Source organism: Fukomys damarensis, unplaced genomic scaffold, assembly GCF_012274545.1.
Source record: "Fukomys damarensis isolate Sample0158 unplaced genomic scaffold, DMR_v1.0_HiC HiC_scaffold_25, whole genome shotgun sequence".
NCBI lineage: Eukaryota > Metazoa > Chordata > Mammalia > Rodentia > Bathyergidae > Fukomys > Fukomys damarensis.
Genome location: NW_022900937.1, coordinates 15,945,823 through 15,961,358, shown reverse-complemented (window position 1 = coordinate 15,961,358; position 15,536 = coordinate 15,945,823). Strand labels below are relative to the sequence as shown.

At 43.1% G+C, this 15,536-nt stretch overlaps 2 protein-coding genes across 3 annotated transcripts in view; both read left to right on the top strand.

Annotated features, from left to right (window-relative positions):
• Window positions 1-15,536, top strand: part of Ciao2a (cytosolic iron-sulfur assembly component 2A) — a 40,969-nt gene that overhangs the window by 19,180 nt on the left and 6,253 nt on the right. The window contains exon 6 of one of the 2 annotated variants that reach the window (XM_010641188.3): window positions 3,930-3,946. The exons of the other annotated variant lie outside the window; for it this stretch is intronic. Within the exon in view, the coding sequence (XP_010639490.1) occupies window position 3,930 (1 nt within the window). The 3' untranslated portion in view covers window positions 3,931-3,946. Of the gene's footprint in view, window positions 1-3,929; window positions 3,947-15,536 lie in introns of those variants that run through there. 2 annotated transcript variants of the gene reach the window in all.
• The window catches only part of Dapk2 (death associated protein kinase 2), a 113,486-nt gene continuing 101,909 nt past the window's right edge, over window positions 3,960-15,536 (top strand). Inside the window, exon 1 of the mRNA XM_019210154.2 lies at window positions 3,960-4,054. The gene's annotated coding sequence lies outside the window, so the exon portion shown is untranslated. The remainder of the gene's footprint in view (window positions 4,055-15,536) is intronic.

The window sequence follows — 15,536 nt, the reverse complement described above, 5'->3', positions numbered from 1 at the left end:
TTTTTTTTTTTTGCTATGAAAGTTCTCAATGTCTCCTTTTTTTCTAAAGCTCTTTAAAAAAATCTGTTCTCTAGCATACAGAAGTAATAAAATGTTTCCAAGTTTTATGTCTTTATGCTTTTTTGAAATTTTCTTAACTTTTATTAAGATATGGACTTGGTTTTATTTTTTAATTCTTTTGAGATGTGAAAGCTCATTGTGTAGCCCTTGCTGGCCTCAAACTGCTGGACTCAAATGATCCCTCAGCTTCCTGAGTAGCTGGGACTACAGGCAGGAACCACCATTCCCAGCCAGTGTTCCTAATTTGTAATTATTACTGTAATCCCATGTTTCTAAATTATAAATCCACCAGGCTCTTAAGACCAACATTTAATTTCTTCATGGCAGTGTGTGGCCCAGGGCCAAGGTCGGAAATAAGGGTGCACCCCTGCTCCATGTCCCCCACCTAATGCCGCATGTCCACACGTGTGCCGTGTTGCTGCTGTCTACTTCTAGAAGATACAAGAGGCATTGTCTGAGGGGACTCTAGCGCTCATGGACCATGGTCACAAGACCGTGCCGAGGCTTAGAAAATGATACCCAGAAGCTTCGTGCTTCAGCATGCTCAGTACTTTGAACTAAAGAGACCGAAGGCCTCAAACTTGGTCTCTCCTGTCCTCCTGTCTCCCACTCCTCTTGTCTTCTTTTTTCTTTTTTTTGGTACTGGGGATTGAACTCGGGTCCTTGTGCTTTCGAGGCAGGCTGCGGAACCACTGAGCTAAATCTCCGGCCCCTCCTCTCGTCTTCTAAAGCAGTCTTGACACCAGAATTTCTCTTCCTCAGGGCAGATCCTAAAAACTAGAAGTGCCGTTCACCTCAGCAAATCATGAAACCCAGCCTTGAACCTCCTAACCTTTCCCTGTCTTGCTGTTTATGAGCTGACCCTAAAGAAATCTCTGAATAACTTATCAGAGGTCAGGAGACTGAGCCACAGGGGCCCCCGCCCATCTCTGGAGGAAGAACACTGCCCAGAGAGGCCCAGAGGACTCTGAACTTGTTTTCATTAGAGCACTCCCTTCTGTCACGTTTCTGTCCACTCTTCGTCAAATCTAAACATGCGATTAGTTTTTCCTGAATTTGGGGGGCCTTCATTTCTTTCTTTTTATTTTAGTTATTTATTTTTATTTATTTACTTTTGATACCGGGGATTGAATTCAGGACCTTGTGCTAGCAAGACAGGCGTCGAAACCACTGAGCTAAATCCCCATTTCTTTCTTTTTTAAAAAAAAATTATTAGTGCATATTTGCAGTACATAAGGATTACCTTCATTGTGGGGAATGTGTACATGTACATAAAGGAGAGGGTTTCTTGATGAGATTGTTAGTGGCAACTGGTCTATCTCTAGCTGGGTGCCATTATGGGGGGCAAACCCTAGATGGCAGCAGAGTACGATTCCTTAGAGTCGGCATTGCCAGCTGCGCTTGGCCTCCCTAGGTGACCCCAGCACCTCTAGAGGAACCCAGAGGGCACAGTCTCAAACCCTTTACACAGGCAATATGAGTGCGGCCCATCTCTCAGGGCTCTGTAGCTTGTGCCTTTGCTCTGACCGGTGATGATCACTTAAGATTCTTAGATGTAGAATCACTTTGCCAATGATTATGAATAATTTTGAACCTTTGACACCTATTTTCTGAATTGCCTTCTAAAGGAATTGTACCAACTGATGCCCGTGAAGAATGTGAGGATGTCTCTACATTAATGTTGACTATTATTATTTTAAAATCTTTGCATTAGGGAAGGATAAAAAAGATTTTTAACTATGGGTTTGTTTCTTGTTTTGTTTTGGTTTTTGGCTTTTGGTTTTTTGGTACAGGGGATCGAACTCAGGACCTTGCACTTGCAAGGCAGGTGGCAGCACCACTGGACTAAATCCCCGGACCTTAACCATGTTTGTATTCTTTGTCAATGTTTCTATCGAGATGTAGCAGGAAGATTGCCTAGAGTTCAAGGCTAGCCTGGGATACTTGGTGAGTTCAAGACCAGCCTGGACTGCAGAGTAAGACCTCCTCTCAAAAAAACAAATCAATACTCAGTTAAGCCAGGCATAGTGGTGTATATCTGTAATTGCAGTGGTCTGGGAGGCTGAAGCAGGAGAATCACAAATTTGAGTTTAGCCTGGGAGGCTTAGTGAGATCCTGTATCAAATAAAGAAATAGTCTAGCATTGTGGTGCACACCTATAATCCTAGCACTTGGGAGGTTGAGGCAGGAGGATCACTCAGAGTTCAAAGTCTGCCTGGGCTACATAATAACCTCAAGGCCAGCCTGAACTACATAGTGAGATCCTGTCTTAAAAAAACAAAAATAAGCAAACAAATAAACAAATAAAAAGGATTGGGGATGTAACTCGGTGTAAAAGCCCTAGATTTGATATCCAGTACTAAAAAAAAAAAAAATAAGAATTATACAATGTGGATGTTAGTATTTTTTGCCCCTTATACTGCACTGCAAATTTATTTTCCAAGTTTTTAGTGCACAAATATGTTTAGCACTTTTTTCAGCTTCTGAAATGAGTAATACCATCAGGTGGTTCAACAGCAAGAAATATAGAAAAGTATGCAATGCAAAACCTCTACCAACTAGTTCTCACAATTTTCCAAGGGGTCTCATGGTTAATTTCTTACTTGTTCCGGGGAGTTGTTAGGCCTATAAAAGGCAATACAAATAACTAAATAACAAGAACTGCAAAAACAAAAATAATTTTATCATGATGTGTCTTTGGTATAGGCATTTTAAAATTATTTCTACTTAGTACTAAGTGGGTTCCTTTAATCTGAAGACAGTTACCGTTTTTTAGCCAAAGATAACTTTCTTTTTTGGTTTGTTTGTTTTCTTGTTTGTTTGAGACAGCATCTCACTATGTAGTTGAGACTGACCTGGAACTCACTATGTACTGGTCTCAAACTCACAGCGATCCTCCTGCCTCAGCCTCCCCAGTGCTGGGATTACTGGTGTGCACCACCCCCCCGCCCCACAAAGATAATTTTCTTTTGGTATATCTTTTACTATTCTTTTTATTGTTGCTCTTGCTACTGTTGTTTTTATTATTATTTCCTTATTTTGCGGTACTTGGGATAGACCCCAAGGCCTTCACACTGAGCTACATCCCTAGCCCTTTTTAATGTTTTTATTTTTATTTTTATTTTGTGATATGGTCTTGATGAGTTGCCACGTTGCCCAGGCTGGTCTCAAACTCACAGTCTTTCTGCCTCCGCCTCCCCCTGGGATTACAGGCATGAACCATCATGCCCTGCTAGATAAAAATTTGTCATTTCTATTATAATAATGTATAAATATTCACAGATCAAGTTGAGCCATAGTGCATTGTGATAACATTATCTGACTTATATAACTGGTTTTTGCAGGATGAATAATTACTTTATGTATCATTTAATTTTTCTGTAATAAATTAACCTTCAAAATTGTACCACACAGCTTCAGCTTGGCAGAGGTGACTGGGCTCTGGGAAGAGAGGAAGAGACCTCTCCTCTGGGATGGGAGACCCATCTTTCTTTCCTCATCCTGGCTGGGTCTGCCCAGCCTCTGGCCTGGCCCCAGAACACAGCAGCCCAGCATCTGTTTCCAGGGCAGCTCTGCTTGGTGCTGAGTTCCTGCAGGCCCAGGTGGCTGCTTCCTTTCCTGAGGGCCCAGCCAGCAGGCCCAGGATGGCTACCAGGAAAGATCTAAAGTATGACAGAGCTGGACCCAAGCTGAGGTGTGGGTAGATGAAGGAGAAAGAGGAAGTACTTCAGGGATAGCGCAAGGGACAGACTGTCTCGAGGGAGAGCACATCCGTGTCGGGAGGGAAGCTGTGTGTGCTGATGCTTTTTCAATATGGCAGTGTGACCAAGTCTGGTCCTCACATTGGCACAATTATTCCTGTTTTACAGATGAGGCAACTGAGGTTCAGAGAGGGAAAGCCACTTGCCCAGAGTGTGGCTGAGCAGGAATACAGATCAAGTGTCTGATTCTTGAGCCTGGAGAAGTTCCTGGGAGTCATTTGTAGTCCTAGAAGGTGGGTATGGGTTAGGGCCCTGGCCAAGCACCAGCCTCTGTCTGAAAGAGAAGGCAATGACAGAGGCCTGGGCCATGATCCAGCTGAGTGACCTCATGCTGGTGCAGGGGGATGTCCTGGTGATAAATGACAGGAGGCTTCACGCCTCCACCCTTCACACAGCTGCTCCCACCTCGTGTACCTGCCCTTCTCACACACGGTGTTCTGGGCTGGTCTTTCCCACCAACGACTCTGCTTTCAACTAGACGCAGGCCTTCCCTTCTCTCTAGGCATCACCCAGAAGAGACCAGAGCCTTCCCAGTGTTGAGTCTGCTCGTTTCCCTACCCAAGTACCCAGCCCCCAAAGGTGCTAGTGCAGGTTGGCAGAGCAAATGAGCAAGTGCACAAGGCAGGAAATACCCGTCCTCCAGGGAGACAGCGCCTCCACCCCTGCTCTTTCCTCCCTTCCTCCCACCTCCCGGGCTCCTTCCCTGGGGTGGGCCAAGGCCTCACACAGGTAGGGGATGAGGTGTGGGAGTGAAGAGGGCACAGGGCAGGATGGGCGGGGTTGGGAAGGGCTTTGAACCCGGTTGCCAGGTCACCTTTGGGAGGAGGAGGCTTCCTGCCTGCCTCCCACCCAGGAAGTGGGTGGAGGTGAATAGAAGCCATCTTCTCACTAGAGGGGCTCATGCCAGATGCTTAAAGAAAAGCAAAAATAGCTCCTACTGGATGAGCAGTTTACCAAGAGGCAGATGCAGATCTCAGCCTTTCCCACACACTGAGAACTAACAACCTTTGCAACAAAGCAAGAGACAAATGCTCTTGTTAGCTCCATTTGATTGCTGGGGATCCTGAGGCACAGAATCAAGTGGCCTACCCATGATCACACAGTACGCTGTGAGCTGGGTCCACTCTCGGGTGGTCCAGCAAGACTCCCTGCATTTAGCCCTCATGCTTGCATCCTCTATGCCAGTGATGGCGAACCTTTTAGAGCTTTCAGTGATAATGAACAGCTCACTAGGGCACGTGTGCCATAGGTTTTGTCACCACTGCTCTCTGCCAATCCTACTGGCACCTTCCATGGCTAACACAGACACCAGCTTTGTCCCTGGTCTGCCTCCTTGTCAGGAGGTCATTAGGCTTTGCAGACCCTCTAAGCACCAGGGTGTGTGTCAGGACAAATGTCACCACTGCCGTTGTCCTTTGCTGCCTGCCCTCTGGTTATGTCTTTAACTGAGGGCTTGGAATTTTTTAATTATTATTATAGCACGAACATGTTTGTGATGCATAACGAACACATTCATTATGGGGAATTAGTAAACATCATTGCATCTTAAACCTTTTTGCTTCCCCTTCTGCTCTCCTTCCGGTCTCCCTCTCTCCTAGGGAAGCAGCCAGTTCCCCTGACTCTCCATTTCACAATTCTTCGTGTGTCCTCTACAAAACAGTTTCCCCAGATGTCCTTGCCATTTGGGCTGATGAAGGATGCTTTCATTTCCTCATGGCCCTGTGCATTGGAACCGCCTAGGGAGTTGTTGTTGTTACGATGCTGGGGATTAAACCCAGGACTTTGCACTGAGCTGCATTCCCAGCCCTCTTTTTTTTTAGACAGTTTCACTAAGTTGCTTAATTGCCCAGGTAGGGCTCCATCTTGTGATCCTCCTGCCTCAGCCTCCCAGTGTACTTGGATTAAAGACATGCACCTCCACATCTGACTCACTTGGGGAATTTTAACAATGACTGAAGCCAGACACTCCCAGAGGTTTTGATGTAATTGATGTAGAGTGTGGTCTAAGCATGGGAAATTTAGAAAAGCCCTGCATTAACACTCTTAGAAATCTTAAAGCTTTAATTGAGGGCAGTCAGTGAAGGAAAGCAGGAAGAGCCTGAGCTTTGGAGATGGGACGGCAAGATTCATACCACCTCTCACTCACAAGCTGGTGAGTTTAGGTTAAGTCATTCCCCAAGCCTCAGTTACCTCATTTGAGGTAATGGGAGAGTAGCAGCCACTTTAAAGTAAAGTACTTGGTGGGCACACGTATATAATCGCAACACTTGGGAGGCTGAGGCAGGACGGGCCACCCTAGGTTATATAATGAGTTCAAAGACAGCCTGACCTACATAGTGTGAGATGCTGTCTTAACAAAAACAAAAAACAAAATAGTAAAGGACTTCCAGGGAGATGGCAGAGAGGTGAACAGCAGAGAAACAGCCTCTCTGAGATTTGGTGTCCAGATGCTGGATTATAGCAAGGTGAGGAAGAGAAGAAAGAGGGAAGTAGATCCCTGGGACCCAGCAAGGATATGAAGTGAGAACTGCAGCCCATGGAGGAGAGTGAAGAGAGGCTCCAGTGCGGAAGAAGGAGGGGGCAAGCAGCACTTTCTCCCTGAGCCCTGACTCACTGCGTGGAGGGGGCGGGGCAGCTCAAGCCTGCAGATGCATAGTGACTACTGGGGACCCCAGAAACCTCACAGAGAAATGCACCAGTGGAATGGAGCAGTGGACACGGGACTGCACATGCTGGTGAATTGTTCAGGTTCAGATATTCCCCAACAGAGGGTGATTGGCCATTAGCCGTCTTGGAGAGAGACCAACTGAGCTTGGAACTCAGAGCAGCTGCTGGCTGGCTCCATCTAGAAACTACCAGTGTCAGGGTGAGGCAGAATCAAGTTCAAGCTGGCAGGAGGTACATAGAGTGTTGCAGGCTGAACAAATCTGGTTCCAGCCTCACAGCCAGAAAGCAGCCTGAGCTTCAATGGAACTAAAGGTGCAGGCTTGCTGGGATTGTCTACTACTCTGCCATAGATCTATGGCTGATATGCTAGGATTAATAAACACAGATCTGGGCTCTGCCCACTCTGTCTACCAGTGACAGCAGAGACACACCCTGAAGTGGGCTATTTTTGCAGTACAGGGGATTGAACTCAGGACCTGGTGCTTGCCAGGCAGGTGTGGTGCCACTGAGCTACATCCCTGGCCCTGACACTTTTTTTCATCTTTTCTTGTTTTTGTTTTCTTCTCGATCTTGGGTTTTTTGTTTGTTTTGGTTTTTGAGACAGGGTCTCACAATGTAGTTGAGACTAACCTGGAACTCGCTTGCCCAGGCTGGTCTTGAATTCACAGTGATCTTCCTGCCTCAGCCTTCCAAGTGCTACGATTACAGGCATGTACCACCATGCCCAGCTTGATCTTGTTTTTATACAACTAGGGACATTGGTTTTAGTTTTGTTGTTTGTTTGTTTTTTGAGACAGGCCTCAACTCATGGTGATCCTGCCTCAGCCTACTGAGTGCTGGAATTACAGGCATGTGACATAGCGCCTGGCATGTTCTATTCTTTTCTTTTTCTTTTTTTTTTTTTTTTTTTTTGTACTGGGGATCGAACTTGGGACCTTGTGCTTGTGAGGCAGGCAGTGAAACCACTGAGCTAAATCTCTGGCCCTCTGTTCTTCTTTTTATTTCTTCTTTCTCTCTTTCCCCTCTGCCTTCTTCACTGATTTCCCAAAGTTTGTGTAATTTTCCTTTGTCCTCCAGCCTTGCTTCTATTCTAGGTCTCTTCTGGTTCCAAATAAATTTTTGGATTGTTTTCTCTAGTTCTGTGAAATATACTGTTGCGATTTCAGTTGGGATTGCATTGAATCTGTATAACAGTTTTGGAAGTATCAGTCTTGCTTCTAATCTCTTCCTCTTCTTCTATTTCTCTATTTTCCCCCCAACCCCTTTTAAATCTTCCTCCTTGAGTATGAAATCGCCAAATTGAAGGCATAAGTGTATACAATTTTCTGATTTGTTTTAGATTTTGTTATATAACCACAAATATAGTTCACACAGTTAAAAGTGGCAAATTAACATTTACCACAGTTTGTCATTCTCTACGCTGTGTTTGATGGTGTTGTTATTGCTGATTGTACTACTTTAGCCATGGTGGCATAATTGTTCTAATCAGTTGTTTTTCCTGGTATGCCAAGACTGAGATAGCCTAAGGGTCATAAACAATACTATAGGCCAGTATCAAAGAACCAGGGGCTAGGCCAAATAGGAAGCAACTTATCATCCCCAATAAATTGAAGAGGTAGGATCTTGTAATAGATTCAAAGCTCAAAATCCAAATATACCTGGAAGGCATCTCTGACAAGTAGATGTTCCCTAAAGGTTCTCAGTACTAGCAATAAAAACATCTGCCATAAGCAATTTACAAGCGTTCACCCTGGAATCAAACTAAAAATAAAATAAAATGAGAAGACACTTAAGATGTAACCCCAGACTTTCAGCTCACCAAAGGCAAACCCAGGGGGCAGTGAGGTGGAACAATTTGAAAAAGACACCCACCTGAACTCTGAAGTGGTAATACTGGAAGTAATAGAGCAGATGAATGAGGCTCTAGAAAAAGTTAGATCAGAAATAATTTCTCAGATAACTACAGAGATGGTGAGCATAATGAAAGACATTCTTATTCTAAAGCATATACAGATTTTTAAAAAAGAGAAGCAATTAGAAAAATGATGGAAACCAAGTATGACCAACATAGGAAAGAAATGGAATCCATGAAACAGATTCAAACAGATATCCAGGAGATACAAAATTTCATTGAAAGTATACACAGCAGAATGAGCCAATGTGAGGACAGAATATCAGATATGGAAGAAAGGATTGTGGTTAGCAATCGAAAAGAAAGACTTCTTAAAAATAGCAAGAGAGGGCTGGGGATTTAGCTCAGTGGTTCTGCCACCTGCCTCACAAGTGCAAGGTCCTGAGTTCAATCCCGAGTACCTCCCCGCCAAAAATAGCAAGAGACCACAAAAAATTAATCTAACAGTTGCTAACAGCTGCTAGATTGTGCAAAGAAGAATAACATAAGATTGATTAGAGTCAATGAACAAGCTGGAGATAGCACAAATGACATTAAAAAACCTGATTACAAGCTGAGGATATAGCTCAGTGGCACCACTCCTTCATGGCAAGCACAAGGTCATGAGTTCAATCCTCATTACCAAAAACAAAAACAAAAACCACACAAACAAAAAAAGGCTGGAGATTTACCCAGTAGTTCCACCCCCTGCCTCACATGCATGAAATCCTGAGTCCACTCCCTGGTACCAAAAAAAAAAACAAAAAAACAAAAAAAATCCCTACTTAAATACAAACAAACAAAAACTTGTTCACAGAAATAATGACAGAAAGCTTCCCAAGTATGAAAAAAGAACTTGACATACAGATAAATGAGTCATATGGAACTCCAATTAACCATGATAAAAAAAATTACCCATCACATACAATAGTCAAGATTCCAGAAATTCAACACAATTTGAATGTTAAAAGCTGTTAAAGAAAAGAAACAAATCATCTATAAAGGAAAGCCCATCAGAATCACAGAAAATTTCTCAACGTAAACCCTCAAGTTGAGAGCTTGGACTGAAGTATTTAAATCCCTAAAAGAAAATGACCTCCAACCCAGTTTGATATATCACAAAATGATCCTTCAAAATTGATGGAGAAATCAGATACTTCCATGACAACACCTAAATAAATTTATGACCACCAAACCAGCACTCCAAAATGTTGTAAAGGACATTCTAGAAAGAGATAATGGGAGTAAAATCTCCATGAACCCCAAAAGAATGAATCCACCAGGCAAGAAAAACAATTAGATGGGAGAAAAATAAAAGGAAACTAACAACAGAAAAATGACCTGTTAAGGATAAGTTAATACATATCAATTATAATCATCAATGTAAATTGTCTCAATTCACTAATTAAAAGAAGCACTAGTAGAAGCAAGAAGCAAGATCCAGCAATATACTGCATACAAGAAACACATTTAATTCAAGAACAAATTCACTGACAGAAAATCAAAGGATGGAAACTGATACTCCATGCTACAGGAACCTGGAAAAAAGAAGGGGTGGCTGTTCTATTTGCACACAAAGTGGATTTCAAGCCAAGACTGATTAAGAGAGACAAAGAAGGTCAGTATATCCTTGCAAAAGGATAATCCAAGAGGAAGAGATAACAATCACAAATACATATGCATAAAATACCAGGGCATCAAACTACATAAAACAAATATTAACAGACATGAAAAATTAAATAAGTACTAATACATTTGCAATGGTGGACTTCAATACCACTGTCACAAAGAGACAGATCGACTAGACAAAAAAATTAACAAAGAAATAATCACAGCTGAATCAAACTTTTGAATAAACGGACTTTATAGATGTCTGCAGAGTGTTCCACCCCACAACATCAGGATACACATTCTTCTCAGCTGCACATAAGACATTATCCAAAATAGACTGCACACTACCTCATAGAACATGCTTAAGCAAATGCAAAGGAATTGAAACTGTCTCACACATATTATCAGACCATAGTGCAATGAAATTGGAAATCAATGATAAAAGAAACCACAAGAACTTCATAAACACATGAAACTTAAATAACACCCTCCTGAACAATCAATGCATCTCAGAGGAAAGTAAAGAAATCAGACAGTTTCTACAACTAAACAATAATGCCAATATAACATACTAGAACATAGGACACAATGAAAGCAGTTTTATGAGAAAAATGTATAATGGTGAATTCCCATATCAGAAAAACAGCAAGTTCAAGTAAACAACCTAATGTTGAACCTCAAGCTTCTAAAACAAGAAGACCAAGTCAAATCCAAAGCTTGTATGAGGGAGGAAACTATAAAGATCAGAGCAATGGGCTGGAGATTTAGCTCAGTGGTTCCGCCACCTGCCTGGCAAGTGCGACGACCCAAATTCAATCCCCAGTACCAAAAAAAAGAAAAGAAAATTTATTTAAAAAAAGAAAGGATCAGAGCAGAAATTAATGCATGGAGAGTAAGAAAACAATACAAAGAATCAATGAACCAAAGAGTTGGTTCTGTGAAATATTAAGTAAAATTGACAAACCTTTCACTGACCTTATCAAAAAAAGGAAAGAAAAGACTCAAATCCATGCTATTAGAAGTGACAAGGATGAAATCACAGTAGATTCTGCAGAAATCCAGAAGATCATCAATATCTGCTTGGAGAAACTGTTCTGTAATAAAATGGAAAACTCAGAAGAAATGGACAGACTACTAGATACCTACGAATTACCAAAGCTCAATCAAGAAGATATAATAATTCTAAATAAACCAATACATCTAATGAAATTGAAGATGTGATTAAAAATCTTCCAACAAAGAAAAGCCAAAGCTCTGATAAAGTCTATAAGAAATTTAGAGAAGACCTACTGCTGTTACTTCTCAAACTCTTTAATAATAACATTGATAAAGCCTGCTTTTTTTGTTGTTGTTTCGGGGATCAAACTCAGGCCCTTGTGCTTGTGAGGCAGGTGGTGGAACCACTGAACCAAATCCCTGGCCCTTTTTAATGAAATTGAAAGGGAAGCAATACTCCCAAATTCATTCCTGGAAGCAAGCATTACCCTGATACTAAAAGCAGAGAAGGATCCAACGAAAAAGGAGAATTATAGGCCAATCTTCCTAATGAAATCCCTGGCCTTTTAATGAAATTGAAAGGGAAGCAATACTCCCAAATTCATTCCTGGAAGCAAGCATTACCCTGATACTAAAAGCAGAGAAGGATCCAACGAAAAAGGAGAATTATAGGCCAATCTTCCTAATGACCATAGATGCAAAAATCTTCAATAAGATATTAGCAAGCAGAATACAGCAAATCATCAAGAAGATTGTACACCATGACCAAGTAGGATTCATCCCATGTATGCAGGGATGGTTCAACATACACAAATCAATAAATGTACACTGTATTAACAGAGTCAAGGACAAAAACCATATGATCCTCTGAACAGATGCAGAAAAAGCATCTGACAAGGTTCAACACCCATTCATGATAAAAACCCTGAAGAAATTGATATAGATGGTCTTTATCTCAATCTGATAAAAGCCATCTATGACAAACCAACAGCTAACATCATACTAAATGGACAAAAACTGAAAGCTTTTACTCTAAAAATCAGAAATAAGATAAGGATGTTTACCATCTCCATTCTCAATATATTTCTGAAAACATTAGCCAAAGCAATTAGACAAGAGAAAGAAAAGGAATAAGGACAAGAAAGAAAGAAGTTAAATAACCATTATTCATGGATGACATGATACACAAAATAGAAGACCCCCCCAAACTCCACCGAAAGGCCTCTAGATTTAATAGCCAAGTTCAGTAGCTTAGCTGGATACAAGTCAACACTCAAAAACCAATAGCCTTCCTGTAAACAAAAAACAAATTGACAGAGAAATTAGAAAGACCACACCTTTCACACTAATATTCAAAAATATGAATTACCTAGGAATCAATCTAACAGGACTGGGGATTTAGCTCAGTGGTTCCACTGCCTGCCTCATAAGCTCAAGGACCCAAGTTCTATCCCCAGTACCAAAAAAAGGGGGAGGGTATCAATATCCTGAAAAGAGAGGTCAAAGAGGAAATCATAAAACAGAAAGACATCCCTTGTACTTGGATAGAAAGAATCAATATAGTGAAAATGGCCATACTTTCAAAATTGTTGTACAGATTTTTGCAATCCCAATCAAAATACCAATAGCATATCTCACAAAATTAGAGAAAACAGTCCTAAATTCATTTGGAACCAGAAGAGGCCTAGAATAGCAAAAGCAATTCTGGGCAACAAAGGCAAGGCAGGGGGATCACAATTATTGACTGGAAATTATACTACAAAGCTATTGTGATAAAAACAGCACGGTATTGACCAAAAAACAGACCCGAGGATCAGTGGAACAGATTAGAACATGCAGAAACAACTTCAGACATATTCAGCCACTTTTTCTTTGATAAAGGAGCCAAACCCCTTCACTGGAAGCAAGATAGTTTCTTTAACAAATAGTGCTGCAAAAACTGGCTTTACACATGCCAAAGATTAAAACTAGTCCCATATCTTTCACCATGCACTAAACTAAAATAGAAGTGGATCAAAGATAAATGTTAAAACAGAAACACTAAGTCTACTGGAAGGCAGAATAGGTGTAGGTAAAGATTTTATGAACAAAACCCCTAACTGCACAGGAAATATCACAAAGAATCAACAACTGGGATCTCATCTTATTAAAAAGCTTTTGCATTGCAGAAGAAATCATCTCTAGGGTAAAGAGACAACCCACAGTATGGGAAAAAAAATGTAGCCACCCGTTCCTCAAAGGTCTAATATCTCGAATATAAAAAGAATTCAAAAAAGTCAGATCCCCCAAATTTAAAAATGCAGTCTAAAAATGGGAATCTAAAATGTATAGACACTACTCAGATGAAGAAATAAAAATGGCAAATAAACATATGAAAAAATGTTCAGCATCACTGGTCGTTCCAGAGATTTGAGTGATACAAATTAAGACATCACTGAGACTCCATCTCCAGAAAGAATGGTTGCTATCAAGAAATAACCAATAACAAATGCTGGTGGGGTTGTGGGCAACTCTGGCCCTTGCACTTGTGAGGTAGGCACCGGAACCACTGAACTAAATTCCCGGCCCTTGAGAGGGTACTCTTAAGTGAAACAAATCAGATACATGTGTAAAAACTGCATTTGTTTCTCCAGTGTGAGAAACTGAAAGTGTAAATAAGAACTAAAATGTGTAATAGTGGGAAATGGGAAGAAAATGTACAAATGAGAAGGGGAACAAGGGTGGGGGAGGAAGGAAGGAACAAGGAAAAAATGGAAACAAAGTTTTAGGGGAATAAAGGGGAATAAAAGTTGAAGGGAGGGGAGCAGAGTGGAGGAAAAAAAGCGAGATATATCATGTGCAGGTCCAAATTTCCCTAAGATGAGTGTGATCATTAAGTGGATCTAAAATGTACCGATAAAAAATTTTTTTTAAAGTCATCTCATACCTGAAAGTTTCCTAACACTGTCAAGGTCTTTGATAAAATAAAACGTCTCTGGTAATACACACACACACACACACACACACACACACACACACACAAAAGCAAGTAAGGTAAAGCACTAGAAGGCACATGGCAGAGCAATGTAATTGGAAACTACTTAAATTAGCTGTCCATGCATGCGTCTCTCCGACTTGAGGTTACCAGGCACCTGGATACCTTGGGGGGGGGACAATGGAAAACAAGGTAGTCACGCCCCTTCCCCGTGGCAGTTCCACGCTCGGGATTCAATTCAACAATCTTTTCGCTGGGTTTGGGATTCAGGCACTGGGTGTGTTCCGGTTGGGCAAGACACTATTTTGAGGAAAAGAAAATCGGACGCCGGCCTGAGCAGAAGGGAATGAGAAGAGGGGTACAAAGAGGGTGCGCTTCGGAGGGAGAGGGATTTAGAGCGCCATCCAGGGGGAGGTTTCCGGGGCCCCGCGGAGAGTCTGAAGGACAGGTGCGACTGCAGGATGGGATGAGGAGAACGGTGGTGGAAATCGCTCAAACCGAAGGGCAGAGGCAGGAAACTGCAACCTGGCCATGAAGCGGGATATGCACACAGCAGCATGGCGCAGGAGCCGCCTGGGCCCGGTGAGGTATTGATCAGCTGAGGATCGGGGTGCACGTTTTAATCCTAGCTCTGCCTCCCACCAGCTGTGTGACCCTGGCTGGACAAGTAACTTCCCTTCTCGGAGCCTCAGTTTCACATCTCAGAAGTGACCAGGTTGACTGACAATACCCTTTGAGCCGCCGTGTTTTCTAATTAGGCAGGTGCCAAAGGCAGATGTGTTGTGACTCAGACGTAGGAAGATGAAAGCTGAGAATGAGGTCTGGGGAAAGCGAGGTTGGGAAAGCGAGGTAGCGGTGATCCGGGGATCAGGGGCCGAGCAGCCCAGTCTGGGCCCACACTGTTCGCCTCTCCCAGCCAGCACCCCCACAGTTCCTCCCGAAGCTAGCATTAGGGGTCTTCCCTTCCCGCAAAGGGGCTCAGGCCCTAGGCAGCGGGGGACCAGCTCTGCACTTCTGAGACGCTCAGGCTCCCTTCGCTGTCTGGGAGATCCAAGGATCGAATCCCTGGCGGGAGTCTCGGTTTCCTCCCCTAAGGCTTCTGGAATTGAAAGACCACTGCACTGTTTCCGCTTCTTTCCCCTATCGCCTCCTCCGCTGTGGTCCCCGCTCACCCCCAGGAGTTTTTGGCAGAGGGAAGAGGGAAAGAATTCACTCTTGTCAGGAAGGCCTGATGGGAAGATCCGGCCTACCCTAGGAGGGTTGGGGGTACAGGGGACTGCGAGGCGGGCGGCTCCCAGGATCCTGGCTGGGAGCGGAGGGGTCTACGCCTGCTACGACTCCCTTACCCACGGGGTGTGGGCCATGGGAAAGCGGGGCACAGAAATACTATTTTTCCGAGCAACGGTGCCAGGGTGTATAGCACGCATTACCATTTAAGTCAATCAGCACACGAGGCTCAGAGAGGGGAGCTGACCTGCCCGAGGCACCACAGCGCGGCAGAGGCGAAGCCAGAAAGACGCCAGGGGGTCCCGGGCTGCGCTCGCCCTCGCCGGTCCTCGCGAGTCCTCCCAGGCCG